This window comes from Sciurus vulgaris (assembly GCF_902686455.1).
Source record: "Sciurus vulgaris genome assembly, chromosome: 11".
Taxonomy (NCBI): Eukaryota; Metazoa; Chordata; class Mammalia; order Rodentia; family Sciuridae; genus Sciurus; species Sciurus vulgaris.
Window position 1 is genome coordinate 1,253,112 of NC_136472.1, and position 13,544 is coordinate 1,266,655.

The 13,544-nt window shown below is 54.8% G+C and overlaps 2 protein-coding genes across 6 annotated transcripts in view; both read right to left on the reverse strand.

Annotated features, from left to right (window-relative positions):
- Positions 1–13,544, reverse strand: part of IFITM10 (interferon induced transmembrane protein 10) — a 289,205-nt gene that overhangs the window by 56,275 nt on the left and 219,386 nt on the right. The gene's annotated exons all lie outside the window — the stretch shown is intronic.
- LOC306640593 (uncharacterized protein) overlaps positions 10,368–13,544 on the reverse strand; it is a gene marked incomplete at both ends in the record, with an annotated part of 89,875 nt that continues 86,698 nt past the window's right edge. For 2 of the 5 annotated variants that reach the window (XM_079104948.1, XM_079104952.1), the window contains one exon: positions 10,368–11,046. In XM_079104948.1, the coding sequence (XP_078961074.1) occupies positions 10,368–11,046 (679 nt within the window). The remainder of the gene's footprint in view (positions 11,047–13,544) is intronic. The other 3 variants (XM_079104949.1, XM_079104950.1, XM_079104951.1) reach the window with 3 other exon arrangements.

Genomic DNA, 13,544 nt, shown 5'->3' on the forward strand with positions numbered 1-13,544 from the left:
CCAGGCCCTGGGCCCTGCATCAAACCTGAGAAAGAGAACAGAGAGCCCTGCCTGAGGGAACTGAGGAGTCCTGGGAGTCTCTGAAGGTAATGCTTTGCGGAGGGGGGATGTGACGGGACACCTCACTTTTAAGAGTGCACTTGACTGGGCTGTTGGATGGAGCATAGGGGCCATCACCCTGCAATCTGGGTCCCCAGCCAACCTCTCTCCTGGGGTTTCCAGCCTGGGAGTGCAGTGTCTTCACTGGAGGGAGGTGGGAGGGCTGGAGGGCCGCCCTCAGCCACTGCTGATTGAATGGAGGGTCTTAGGAAGTGAAGTAGGCCGATGGACGGGCCAAGCCCCTCCGGAACCCAGAGCGGAGTGTCGAATGAAGACCTGGCACTGTGGGCAGCAGGTGGGTGCTGGCAGGACCCTGCAGGGGCCTTCTTCTTTCTGGCCCCTTGTCTCCTGTGTAGACAGTAGGTGTTCAGGGGCTGTTGTGGCTCTCTTCCTTCCCAGCTGAAGAGTGCAGGCTTTGTGTGTTTGGGGCAGAGGGGAGAGTGTGTTCTTGGCTCAGAGCTAGTGCAGGACACGCACCTTGAGGGAGACTCCTGGAAGGAATCCCTGGGAGCCCCTGGACTGTTTGGGGCTGGCACTGGATTCAGATCTTCCTTCTCTCCTGCCCCAAACTGGGCCCTGAAGGAGGAGGCTTTGGTGGAGGTGGACCCTGAGACTGGAGGTCAGCGGGATGCTTGGCCAGGTCAGTGTGGGGTGGGAGATATGGCCCTGCTGGGTTTCCAGTTATTCCCTGTTTGGTAAGTGGGGAAGCTGGGCTGGTGGAGAATTCAGGCAGAGACCACATGCTACCAGGAGGCACATGCATGGTTCTTGAGAGGGCAGCCACAGGCCCTGAGAACCTGGGATCTGCAGGTGTGCGCCACTCACTGTTAGGCTGCCACCGGCGGTGGGGGGCTGTCACCCGAGCGGGCACCTGTCCAGCTTTTCCCCCATACCAGGTCTAGAATGAGCCCAGTGGGGAATGGCACCCCCAAGGTGTCCATGTGGGCTGCTGCAGGACAGGGCAGGATCCTCTTCACCCCAGTGCTGATGTGTTCAGCAGTTACAGATGCCCTGGGAGTGACCACTGGCCCCTCAGACCTCTGGTGATGTCCAGGGACGCCTCACAAGGCCTGAGCCGGATTCAAGCTCTGGCGGGGTGGAGGGGTGGCACTTGGCTTCCCCTGAGGCTGTGGGCTGCCCCTAGAGGAAAGGACCATCTGATTGTGGCTCTTTTGTAACCCCAATGGACATCTCTCATGTAAACAAGCCATTTAAACCTTGGGTTCTGCCACCAACAAGGTAGAGGTAGGGCCCACTGTGGAGGGGCAGCCCTTTCCCTCCCCTGGGCACAGCTCCCTCAGGGCCTGGCCTGGGCAGCAGGGACTCCCTGTAGCAGCCCACAGCGGCCAGCTTCTCCACCCACGCAGGCGTGGATGGGGAGATACTGCGGTGGGCCCAGCGTTCGCGGAGTACCACTTTGCATGCCGCTGTGCCAGGAGCGGGCTGCCCACTGGGTCCTGGAACCCGTGGGTGGATTGCCAAGCTGGAATGGAACTGAGGTCGCCGTCCCCGGGTCCTCGGGACTGACAATGCCCTGTGTGGGCCGGGGAGACGCAGAGCCTAGGGCAGAGATCAGGCCAGCCATAGGTTGGGAACCCTTGCAACTGGTCTGGCCCGGGCGGTGAGCGGAGCCGCTGGGCGGCCAGCGTGCGCCCTCTGCTGTCCACAGGCCGCCGCGGCAGGCTGGCCGCCATCGTCTCCACTGCTGGGAGAGAGCCAGAGGTCAACCTCTTCCTGAAGAGTAGTGGGTTTCTGCTGATTTTAGGTTCATTGTTTCCAGTAACAATATGAAATGCCCATCCATGCTGTTCTGTCGCCCAGCCTGATATTTTCAAAGTCAGGGCATACTTAATGAAATGCTCGTCTCAGGTCTTCAAGCAGGTGGCTGTCCCCCACACCCCAGCCTCACTTGTTTTTAAAAAATTGTTGTGCTGGGGATGAGCCCAGAACCTTGTGCATGCGGGACAAGCACTCAGCCACTGTGCTACATTCCCCACCCACTTATTTTTTATCATGGTCAGCTACAAAAATGGCCACCTTAACCACGTTCAACTGTGAGTCCAGTGGCACTCTGGACCTGGCTGTGCTACCATCCCTGCCATCAGTCTGCAGAACCCTTCATCCTGTGAAGCTGGACCTCTCCATCAGATGCCAGCTCCCCGACTGCCCTCCCACCTCCTGGCACCACCAATCAAGGACAGGGTATTGACAGTGCCATCCATGACAGGACCTGGGCCTTCTATCAGCCCCTCTCTCTCCCTTTGGCCTGTCCCACTAGCTAGTATGGCCAGTTCTCCAACTGCAGGGAACTGGAAACGTGTGTGTGTGTGCGTGTGCGTCTGTCTTCTTTCTTGCAAGGAAGCGCCTTCCTTTAAGATCCTTGTGATGCTCTGTATTGCTGCTTTTCTGTACCTGATGACGACTCTCTGTGTGGTGTTGTCCTTTATGGTGCACAGTGCCATTCAAACCACTTCTCTGTCTTTAGATATTAGATTATTTTCATGGTTTGGCTGTTAACAATAGTGTGCTGCACAGCATCCTTTCATATGTCTGTAACACAGATTTCAGGCTATCCCCTTTCCTACCTTTGTTACTAGGACACAGGGAAACTTACAGATATAGAGAACCATGTCAACATTTTTTTCCATTTTAATTTCAGATTAGAAAGATACCAGTAAGGATGCAGGTGAGCCCACCCTCATCAGTAAGGGTGCAGGTGAGCACCTTTCCAGAGGCAGGTGCTGCTCAGGCTTGTGGATGTCTTTATAGTTCAATTGCATACAGAAGCCCCTGTGCACAGCAGGTAGATTTATGTTATGTGCTTTAAGGTGGCGCACACCTGTAATCCCTGCAACTCAGGAGGCCGAGGCAAGAGGATGGCAAGTTCAAGGCCAACCTCAGCAATTTATCTAGGCTCTGAGAAACTTATATTTTAATATAAAATATGAAAAGGCTGGGGATGTGGTCAAGTGCCCCTAGTTTCTATCCCTGGTATGAAAAAAAAAATCATTCCGATCTGTTCATCCCTGTTTTGAAGTAAGCCTCGCTCTTCTAGGCTTCTTGCTTCATAGTTCTCTGTTGTAGGAACAGTCTGTGCATCTAGCCATTCGTGACATTCGTGTGAAACACTGCTGTGGGGCAGGGCTGATGGACACCTCCCAGCTCCTTGGCCAGCTGCTCTGTTCAAACTGCAGAACCTCAGTCCCCGAAGCCTGCTGAGCCCAGGTCTGCGTGTTAACAAGTCAAGCGACTTAGATACACATTCAGTATTTGATTTCCACTTTTACACAGTTTTGCTTAATTCCTAACATCATTATATAGTGTGGGGGTGTGGCTCCATGGTAGAGCGCTTGGCCAGTATGTAGAAGGCCCTGGGTTTGATCCTCAGCACTGAAAAAAGTTATATAGTAAAGTTGATTTTTCAATGGAAATTTAAAATTGTGGTAAAATACATGTAGCACAAAGTTACCATCTTAACTTTTTAAGCATGCATTTCCAGGGCAGTAAGCACATTCACACTGCTGTTCAGCCATCACCACTGTGCACCTCTAAAACCTGTTCATTTTCCTGAACTGAAGCTCTCTCTCAGCCCCTGACGCCTCATTCTGTCTCCATGATCTGAGGACTCCAGGACCTCACACGGGGCGCTGTGTGTGGCCCCTGACGCCTCGTTCTGTCTCCATGATCTGAGGACTCCAGGACCTCACACGGGGCGCTGTGTGTGGCCCCTGACGCCTCGTTCTGTCTCCATGATCTGAGGACTCCAGGACCTCACACAGGGGCGCTGTGTGTTTACCCCCTGGGGCGGGTTCTTCTGGCCAAGCATGAACTGCTGGAAGCTGGTCTGTGCTGTAGTGATGTCTGAGCATCCTTCCTTTTATGCTGATGGACACCTGGGTAGCTCCCACATTTGGCTGTTGGTGTGCACGTCTGGTGCACCTTGGTGCCCATGGATCTGTTCCTGTCCCCACTTTTATTTCTCTTGGGCTCAGCGTGTAGCATGGAATTGCTGGAGCATGTGGTGACTCTGGGCTTACCTTCTCAGGAAGTGCCGGGCTTTCCCACGTTAGCACTGCACTCTGCCCCCGGTAGCACTGCCCCAGGGCTCTGAGTCCATTCTGAGATGCGTAGTTCTGTGAGTTTTAACGCAGTGCAGATCCCTGCCCAAGCATCCTAATCAAGATGCAGAGCGGCTCCATGCCCAGCATGCCTGCTGGGTACTATCTCCTTATATCCCTCGCCCCTGCCCTGTCTCCCTGCAACTGTGGACCCAGTCTCCATTCCATGGTCCAGCCTTCCTGAGAATGTCTTGAGGATGTCATGCAGGGAGCCCTGAGATCTGGGGCCCTGAGTTCACCCAGGTGACGGCAGGTATCCATGGCTCTTCCCTTTTCACTCTGAGTGTTGCCTGTGGCTCAGACGGATAATCGCCCTTCCACTTATTGAAGGTATTTGTGCTGCTTTCAGATTTTGGTCATTGCAAATACAGTCACTCCAGACCCGCACATACAGGTTGTTGTGTGAACAAAGGTTGAATTTCTTGGGTAAGTAGCCAGGTGTGGGGTTGCTCCCAAGCTGGTCATGGCGATGTGTGCCAGTGACCCCAGCTACTCAGGAAAGTGAGGAGGGAGGATCACTGAGCTCTGTAGTTCAAGGCCAGCCTGGGCAACACTGCTCCCTGACCACTTGCAAACCGAGTGTCCATCAGTATAAGAAGGAAGGACGTTTTGGCACATGCCACAACACTGATGAGCTCAAGCACATTGTGCTCAGTGAGATAAACTGTCACACGTGGGTAACACCATGTGCCTTTCCTAGTATAGGGTCTCCACAGCCTTCAGATCCAGAGACAGAGACCCCATCTTAAAAACAGGCATGATAAATATAAAGATATAGGTTAAAAATAAAAGGAAGGAAAAAGATAAGCCATGTTAACACCAGAAAAAGCTGGACTTACTAAAAATCATCAAGAAAATTTTTAAAAAAGCGGGTTACACCCGTAATCACAGCAACTCTGGAGGCTGAGGCAGGAGGATCACGAGCTCAAGGCCAGCCTAGGCAGCTTAGCAAGACCCTGTCTCAAAATGAAAAATAGGAGGATTGGGGATGTAGCCCAGGGCTAGGCACTTGCCAATGTGTGCAAGGCCCTGGCTGCATCCCAGCCCAGCAGCACACCCACACACGCACACGCCAAAACAACACAGCACAATCAACAACAACAGAACAAGCAAGCAAGGACCAGACTCTTCCGGAGTGGCCTTGTCGATTCTATGTTGACCTTTGAGAAGTGGCTTCAGGCCAGCTTCCTTGGAGGTATAGGGTGTGCCTTCCTCAGCTTCCCAGGGCTTGCTACCTGGCTCTCAGAGTCCCCAGCCGGGGAGGAGGGCTCTGGTTTCAACACCCTGGTCGGTACTTGGCATCTGGGCCTCTCTGCGGTGCGTTCGCTGACTGAGTGGTTTGGAGGAGAACACTAGAAAGTCCTCTCCACCTATTTAGTTTTTACAGATGCCCTTCTATGTTTAGGGTTTCCACTCAGGGGTCTTATTTCCCTATCACAATTTATCTGGTGATTTATCTTGGTATCTTGAAAGGCTCTTTTAAAAACTCGTCGTTTCTTACCGTCACCTGTCTGCAGGGTGCTGCCGATTTAGCCTTCCTGAACCCTCCTGCCGGTGCTGGCAGACGGCCTGCAGATTCGCCCGCGTTTTCCAGCACAGTCATGCGCCTGTCAATCCCGACTCTCATTTCTTTGCAGACCTTTCGCCGCTGGTTCCTTCTCCCTGTCTTGTTGAGTTGGCTTGCCATTCGTAGCAGGGGTGGGAGTCATCCGTCCCTAGCGGACACACAGTGGTGCTTAGTGCAGGTGTCTCCTTGAAAGCGGCAGGCCTGGGGAGGCAGGTGAGGGAGCTTGGAGCCAGAGAGTGTCATGACCTGCAGGGCAGCTTACTCCAGGGAGATGACCAGACCAGGCGACAAGGGATGGAGAAAAGACCATCTGACACACGAACAGAGAAAAAGCCGGGGCTTGGCGGTCCCGCCAACCCCGTGGAGGAAGACTGGCCACAAGCAAGCTCGGCAAATTTGTTATAGAAGTTTTGTCATTAAGAGGGTGATTGTGGGAGAGTTTCTTCAAAGCAAGTGGAGCCAAGGTCATGAGGATGAGCAGCCCAGTTAGAGTTCAGCTTGTGCCCATGACTTTCTCCCGGCCCAGCAGCTGGTGTCTGGAACTCAAGGTTAAAAATTGAACAGCTCCATGGCTGGCACAGAACCTACTGGACCAGGTGTCCCCATAGCGACTGGGCAGTCTCTTCACACCTTCGCACCGAGAGTTCTCCAGAGAGGTGTTGCCTCTGTCCCAGGAGGGTTGGAAACCCATGGTCTAGTCACGGCTCCTGACAAGGGAGGGGATGCAAGCACAAGGGTTTCCTGCCACACTGGCCTAGCGGTGGTATTTCTGGAAGTTGCAGCGGGTTGCTGGTGGCTTGTCTACGTCATCTCCAGGATCTGTGAGGAGGCTGCCTCTCAGAATGGTCTGCAGGAGGAGGGAGGGAGGACGGTGCAGCTGCAGACTCTGCGCCTGCTGTCCTCACAGGTGAAGGCTCACTCGCCTCCCTAGGAGCTAACTTCCCCCCTCCTCTGGGTCATGTTCCTGATCCCTCTGCGCAGTGGGTAGGAAGGCCAGCACATCTGAGTTGGGCCAGGGAGCAGCAGCTCCCAGGGCTTCTGATGCTGCCCAAGGTCCAAGGCTGCCTCTCTAGGCAGCAAGGCAAAGAACTGAGGCATGGACAGTAGGCTGAGCAGCTGTGGGAGGCCCCCACGCTGGGTCCTATACCTGGAGATCTGCTCTGTTTCCCGATTGTGAGGGCTGTCCCTCCTCCTCCTCCTCCCTCTCATCTCCCTCCTCTCCCTCCTCCTCGGACCCCCTCTTCCTCCTTCCTGTGGTGCTGGAGATACAACCCAGGGGTGCTTAACCACGGAGCCTCATCCTCAGCCCTTTTTATTTTTTATTTTGAGAGAAGGTCTCACTAAAATATCGAGGCTGGCCTCAAACTTGTGATCCTCCTACCTCAGACTCTGGAGTGGCTAGGACAACAGGTGTGCACCACTGTACCTACTGTGAGGACATTCTTTAGTCCCTGATTGACTCTCATGGCTGTCCACCCACAGCCAGCTCTCTGGGCACTCCCTGGCTGCCTTGGGTGACTCACTCACCTGAGCCTCACGTCCAGAAGAGTGGCACAGGCCCTATGCTTCATCAGGGTGTGATACCCTGCTCCATGCCAATGCTTCTTTTTCTGAGGGTTGAATCAGGGTGTTGGGCTGTAGGCTGGGCTGTGGGGGTGCCCTTGGTGGGCTTAGCTCCCCCACTGGAGGGTGCTTGACCTCTCAGAGGCCCTTTTGTTGTCAAGAACCACCTGCTGCCCCCTTGGGGATTCCCATGGCTGAGTTCTCTGTTGCTGTCCTGGGTTTTGTCTCTTGTGGAGACTTTGTCTTGTTTTGGGTGGAGGGATCTGTTTTCCTGCAGAACATCTTTAGGCTGCAAACTGGCTTCCACACAGGGCCTTGGCACTAGCAAGGGGACAGGAGGCCCCCACTGCAAAGGCAGAGCCTGACAGCACACCAGTCGTCTTGGTTGAGGGGCCGGGTCTTCCCCTGTCAGTCGCTGGTCATTGGGAGCAGCCACAGTCCTTAGGTCTGGGCCTGCTTGTATCCTGGGAGTCCGTGGGGTCAGTATGATGGAAATCTCCCTGGCTTGGACACACTGTGGCCATTGAAACAAATCCCAGACAGCAAGGCTGCAGGGCAATTTTGGGGCTGCACAGGAGACCCCTGGTGCAGCTACCTACCTTAGGAGCAGTCCTCTGATGCCCCAGCACCCAGACCACCACTACCAGCTGCCCGTTGGCCCAGATGGCTGGTTCCCTGCTCTCCCTGTCTGTACAGGTCTTGTTCATAGTGTCCCCCAGGTCTCCCATTTTCTTTCTGCTCAGTGCGCTGACCTCACTACAGCCTGGCCAGCTGCAGGTCCCTGCAGGCTGGAGCAGAAGCCAGGCCTGGGACACTACCAGTACTTAGAATGGCATTCAGGGCATTGCCCCCAAACATGGGAAGGTCAAACGTGCAGCTAGCACTCACAACTCACCCACCCCAAGCCCGGCCCTTACACCTGCTGGAGTACTACCCCAACCCTCACTGCAGACACACCTGGGCACATTGTCCCTCTCACTGTCATCTCCAGGAAGCTGCAGCCCCCTGGGTGCCCCTGTCTTTAGTGCCTGCTTCTTTCTTTGGAATCCTAATTGGCCCCATTTCAGGACAGGCCTTGCTGAGGGAATGTCCCTGCTGTGGCTTTTGGGGCCTCTCCAGGTGTGGTAGCTGGTGGTCCATGAAGATCAGCCTTGCTGGGCAGATGGGAAGGAGACTCAGGAGGCTGGAGGCCTGTGGTGAGGCCGGGACTTCCTGTGTGACAGGCTGAGGCTTGCATGAAGAGCAGTTGGAGAGGGGGTCCTCAGCTGTGTGCCCAGGCTGGGGACAGCCCCAGCCCAGCCCTTCCTGGCCTGTGTGGATCCCTCATCCATGCAACACGCCAGCTGTGGGACCAGGTGACCCCACCCCTGTCCTCCCCTGCTCTCTGTTATTGAACTTGCGTGTTGGTCTCGTATCCAAGCTGGACCCTCTCAGAGTGGACGGAGTCTGTGCTGGCTCTGTGGCCTCCTGCTGCTCCAGCACTGACACAGGGGCCCTCCCCCTTGTGGGAGGGGCTCCGTCAGCCTCTGCCCCGCACCTGCTATGATTCCCCTGGCCTGCTGCACACGGCCTCTGCTAGCTGTGGGGACGAGGTGCCGCGCTCAGGCCGCCTCTGGAGACCTCCCCGAGGTCACCATTGGCCACCTTGGGTGGGTGCTGGACCTGAAGCTCCCTGGCTCACAGCTCATGTGCTCTGAGGTGGCTGACGTGAGGGTGACGGGCTGGCAGAGGTCTTTGGGAGCAGGAATGTGCACATGGTGCATGAAACAGCACCTGCGGGGACAGAGACCAGCAGAGATGGCTGTGAGCAGCACTGGTGAGTCCCGAGAAGGCAGGCGGCGTGGGGAGACCCTCCACCCCCGAGCACCCCTGCCCTTCAGGCCCTGGGCCCACCCCTCTTCCATGGCCTTCACCCCCTTCTCTCTGACCTTCCCTCTCCCACACACCAAATGACCAAACACCCTCCAAGCCGGGGTTCCAGAATCTGCAGAAGGAGGCCCAAGTTCAAGGACAGGGAGGGGGAGAGGACATGCACCGGACACTAGAAGCTTCCCTGGGGAGCTGGGGACTGCTGTGATCTGAGTGTGTCCCACGTGTTGGGACGTAACTCACAGGGCAAGGGCATCGGGGAGAGCCTTTCAGAGGCATGCAGTCCTGCGGGCAGGACTGAGCGCTCCTCAGCGGGACCAGAGCCCATGTGGAGACCCCAGAGCATGCCCTCAGTTGTCACCAGTCAGATTCAGCCACACCCCATCTTGAACTCTAAGGAATCATTCCTGTTGCTAAGCCACCCCCTGCATAGCATTTGTGACAGTGCCCGGGATGACCAAGACCGCATGGTGAAGGAGGCCATGGTGACCCTGCCATCGCTTCTGCCCCATCAAGACGCCCCTGCCACCCCGTGCAGAGCATGTGGGTGTGCAGTGAGGGCCAGGGCCAGGCGGTCACTGGTGTTCCTGCCAGTGACTGCCCGGTGCATGGAGGGCCACACTTGCCGGGACACTGTACCCACAGGCCTCTGGTCTGGTTCATGGTGTGTGGAGATCACAGTATAGTCACAGGTATTGGTCCAGTGTGTCCCCAGCCCTGAGAAAGGTAGAGACAAATACACGAACACACAGTGCGTGTGGGGTGAGCGGCTTTATTAGGTGTTTAAGGGCAGAGGTCTGAGCTCCTATCGACTGCAGAGCAAGCCATCTGAGAACCCTCTGCTGTGCAGGCTGCCTCTGCTGGGGCAGGATGGGGGATGGGCACTGGCAGCAGGGGTCAGGAGAGTCAGCAGAGGCTGGGAGGGGAGTCACTGGAAGTCATTCTCCGTGGAAACAAGGGCCTATGGCATTTTTTGGCAGGAGTCCAAAGAGAAGTGTGCACGTTTGGCCAGGGAAGACCGGAGAGAGGACTGTGGGTGGAGAAGACCGGCTCAGAGGGTGCCAGGAAAAGGTAGGGAAAGCCTGAGCAGGAATCCCGGACTCCCGAGCAGGCATGGCACCAATGTAGTAAGAACCCTGCAAAGTTGGAAATCAGATCTTGCACTGGCAGCACACAGGGACACAGCAGCTGGACTGGCAGCAGCAGGGCTTGCAACAGCTGGACTGGCAGCAGCTGGATCCGCAGCCTGAGGAGCAACAGGGTTTGCAGCAGCTGGATTGGCAGCAGCAGGGCTTGCAACAGCTGGACTGGCAGCAGCTGGATCCACAGCCTGAGGAGCAACAGGGTTTGCAGCAGCTGGATTGGCAGCAGCAGGGCTTGCAACAGCTGGACTGGCAGCAGCTGGATCCACACCCTGAGGAGCAGCAGGGTTTGCAGCAGCTGGACTGGCAGCCCCCACAGGAGCCACAGCCCCCCTTGGAGCCCCCACAGGAGCCACAGCCCCCCTTGGAGCCTCCACAGGAGCCACAGCTCCCCTTGCAGCCCCCACAGGAGCCACAGCTCCCCTTGCAGCCCCCACAGGAGCCACAGCCCCCCTTGCTGCCCCCACAGGAGCCACAGCCCCCCTTGGAGCCCCCACAGGAGCCACAGCCCCCCTTGCTGCCTCCACAGGAGCCACAGCTGGAGCAGGAGCAGGCTGGCACACAGCAGCACATGGGCTTGCAGCAGCACACGGGCACACAGCAGCTGGAGCCACAGCCCCCACAGCTGGAGCCACAGCCCCCACAGCTGGAGCCACAGCCTCCAGAGCAGCCACAGCAGCCCATGGTTCTGGTGGTGGAGGTGGAGTGGGTGAGAGGAGCAGGTGGAGAGGGAGGAGTGTGGGGTGCAGCTCCTGAGCTGGGGCTTAATGTACCAGGGTCAGGTCAGGCTGGACATGTGGTCACTTCCTAGTTCCTGTTTGTGCCATTTTTAGGCCCTCTTTCTCCTGGGTCCCTCTTGCCCTCAGGTGCTTGTCAGGTGCCCAGTGTGCCTAGCTCTTTTTCCATATTTGTGTCCATACTGGAGGGAGTCCCCAGGGTCCAGCCCATTCCTGTTACCTGAAGAGTCACAGTTGATTAAAGACTTAGCAGTTATTTTCCTCAGATGTTTTATCCAGTGACAAAAAGTTGGTGGACAGTGTGTGTGTGTGTGTAAAACTTTGAAAGTCTGGAGATTATTTATTTATTTATTTAGCAGTAGGTACTGAAGCCAGAATTGGGGACAGGCAGTTAGTGTAAGAAATAGGGGATCGGGCCAGATCAAGGAAATGGGGCCATGGAAGCCATCTGCCTCTGGAGGTCGGAGACCACCCTGGGAGAATGGAATGTAAGGATCTCCGGAGCCCATTGCCAACCAAATTTACCTGCCCTTGTCAGGGACCTCAAGCAAGGAGCTGCTGATTGATGCCCCCTGGGCCCTTACTGGGCTGAATCACTCTGGCCCTCCTGCTGCCCATCTGCTTCTCACTTTACGCAAAACCAGGCCTAGTCTCCTAGGCAGGAAGGAAAGAGATGAGGGGGAAGGAACAGGAGAATAAAACCTATAAGAAGGACAAGATTTGCTCATCACATGGACTCCGCCTTTGGGTCCCCTTCTCCCACCAGGAGAAGTCTGCTTTACTTTTCTTTAATAAAGCTTCTTACTTTCTACTCTACGCTTGCCCTGGCGTGCTTCTCTGGCATTATACTATCGCCAAACCACATCCCCAGCCCTTTTCAATCTTTATTTTGAGAAAGGGTCTAAGTTGCTGAGGCTGGCCTTGAGCTTGTGACCCTTGCTTCAGTCTCTCGAGCTGGATTACAGGCAATGCACCACCGTGCCTGGCAAGTTTGCAATGTAAAAACTACCTAGAATTGAATTTTGCTTATTTTTTGAAGCAGGGATTGTAATGTATAAAGCTGCTCCCCGCCCATTCCATTGCAGTGATTTTCCCCGCCTCCCAACCACTTGTCAATCTGTGAACATCCTGGCTAGCTATTGGTTCATCAGTCAGCTTGCAAGTATCCTTCTCTGTTATTGGTCCCCTGTTAGCCCGGCGGGATTCAACCGCCATCTTTCCTCTCTTGCTTCTCTCTCCTACACACTTGCTTTTCCTCCTCCGCGCGTTCCACTCTCTCTAGTGCACACCCTTTCTCTTTCTTTTCTCTTTTCCTCTCATTTTCCCTCTTACCCTGCAGGGAGACACCCTGTTTGCTTAATAAATGCCCTTATGTGATTTCCCGTGTCTGGCGTGGATTTCTGGGAGCTATTGTTGAGCCGCAACTGAGACTGGGCGTATGGAGCACCAGTTCCATTGGAGGGGCTGGAGCTACCTGGGGTCCCGAGCTGAGCTACATTTTTCCTTACAGGTGAAAGAATGGACATTTTTTTAAGCTGTCTGTTTTATCTCAACTCCCTAAGGTCTCCCTCCCAGTGACGGGAACAAAGCCCTTAAAGCTGCTCCAGGAAACAGCCCCAAACAGAGAGTAAAAGGGTAAATTGAGCCAGATAGCCAGATAGTGCTCAAACAGTAGGATTACCAGAAACTGTTGACCAGAATCTACGCCCTGTTGTAAAACATTGTGAAACATGTTGTATGTTATCAGCAAACCCAGACCCCCTTTGGAATTTCCCGGCGGCTTTGTTCCCCTTTTCCCTTCTGTGTGCCACCCCTCCCGATGTGTGGTCTCTGCCTTTATAAACCTACAAGATTTTCTGCTAGGGACTCGACTCCTCGACTCCTGGACTCCTGCGTGAGTCACAAGTTGGGTCCCAGCGCGCTGGAATAAACACCTCTTGCGGTTTGCATCAAGTGATGCCTCCTGCGGTTGATTGGGGTTGCCGTCGATCCGTGGGACAGAGTTGGGGTCTCCTTTTTGGGGGCCTTACACAGGGATTCCCTCTGCTCTTTTTTTTTTTCCCCATGTGGATAAGGGACCTGGCCAGCACCACCCTCTTTCTCTCATCTTTTCAAGCCCCTGGACTTCTGCCTGCTCTGTGGGTCTCTTGGAGTGTCCCCATTCTAGAATCCTGCTACGGGAACCAGGACAGCTTGTACTGACCTGAACAGCCTGGGTGGTGTACCTGTGGATTCAGCTTATCAGTTTTTACAAAGAATATCAGAATGTTTATTATACCTGAGCTGAACTTGCAGGTTAATTTGGGGGAGAATTGTCATTGAATTCTTATCTGCGGATGTCATATAAATTTTAAACATGAAATATTTATATGTTGAACATAACATGTTATTAAACATTTTAACATTTTAGGCATATAGTCACATGTTTTCCTGCACTAAGAGTTTTCCT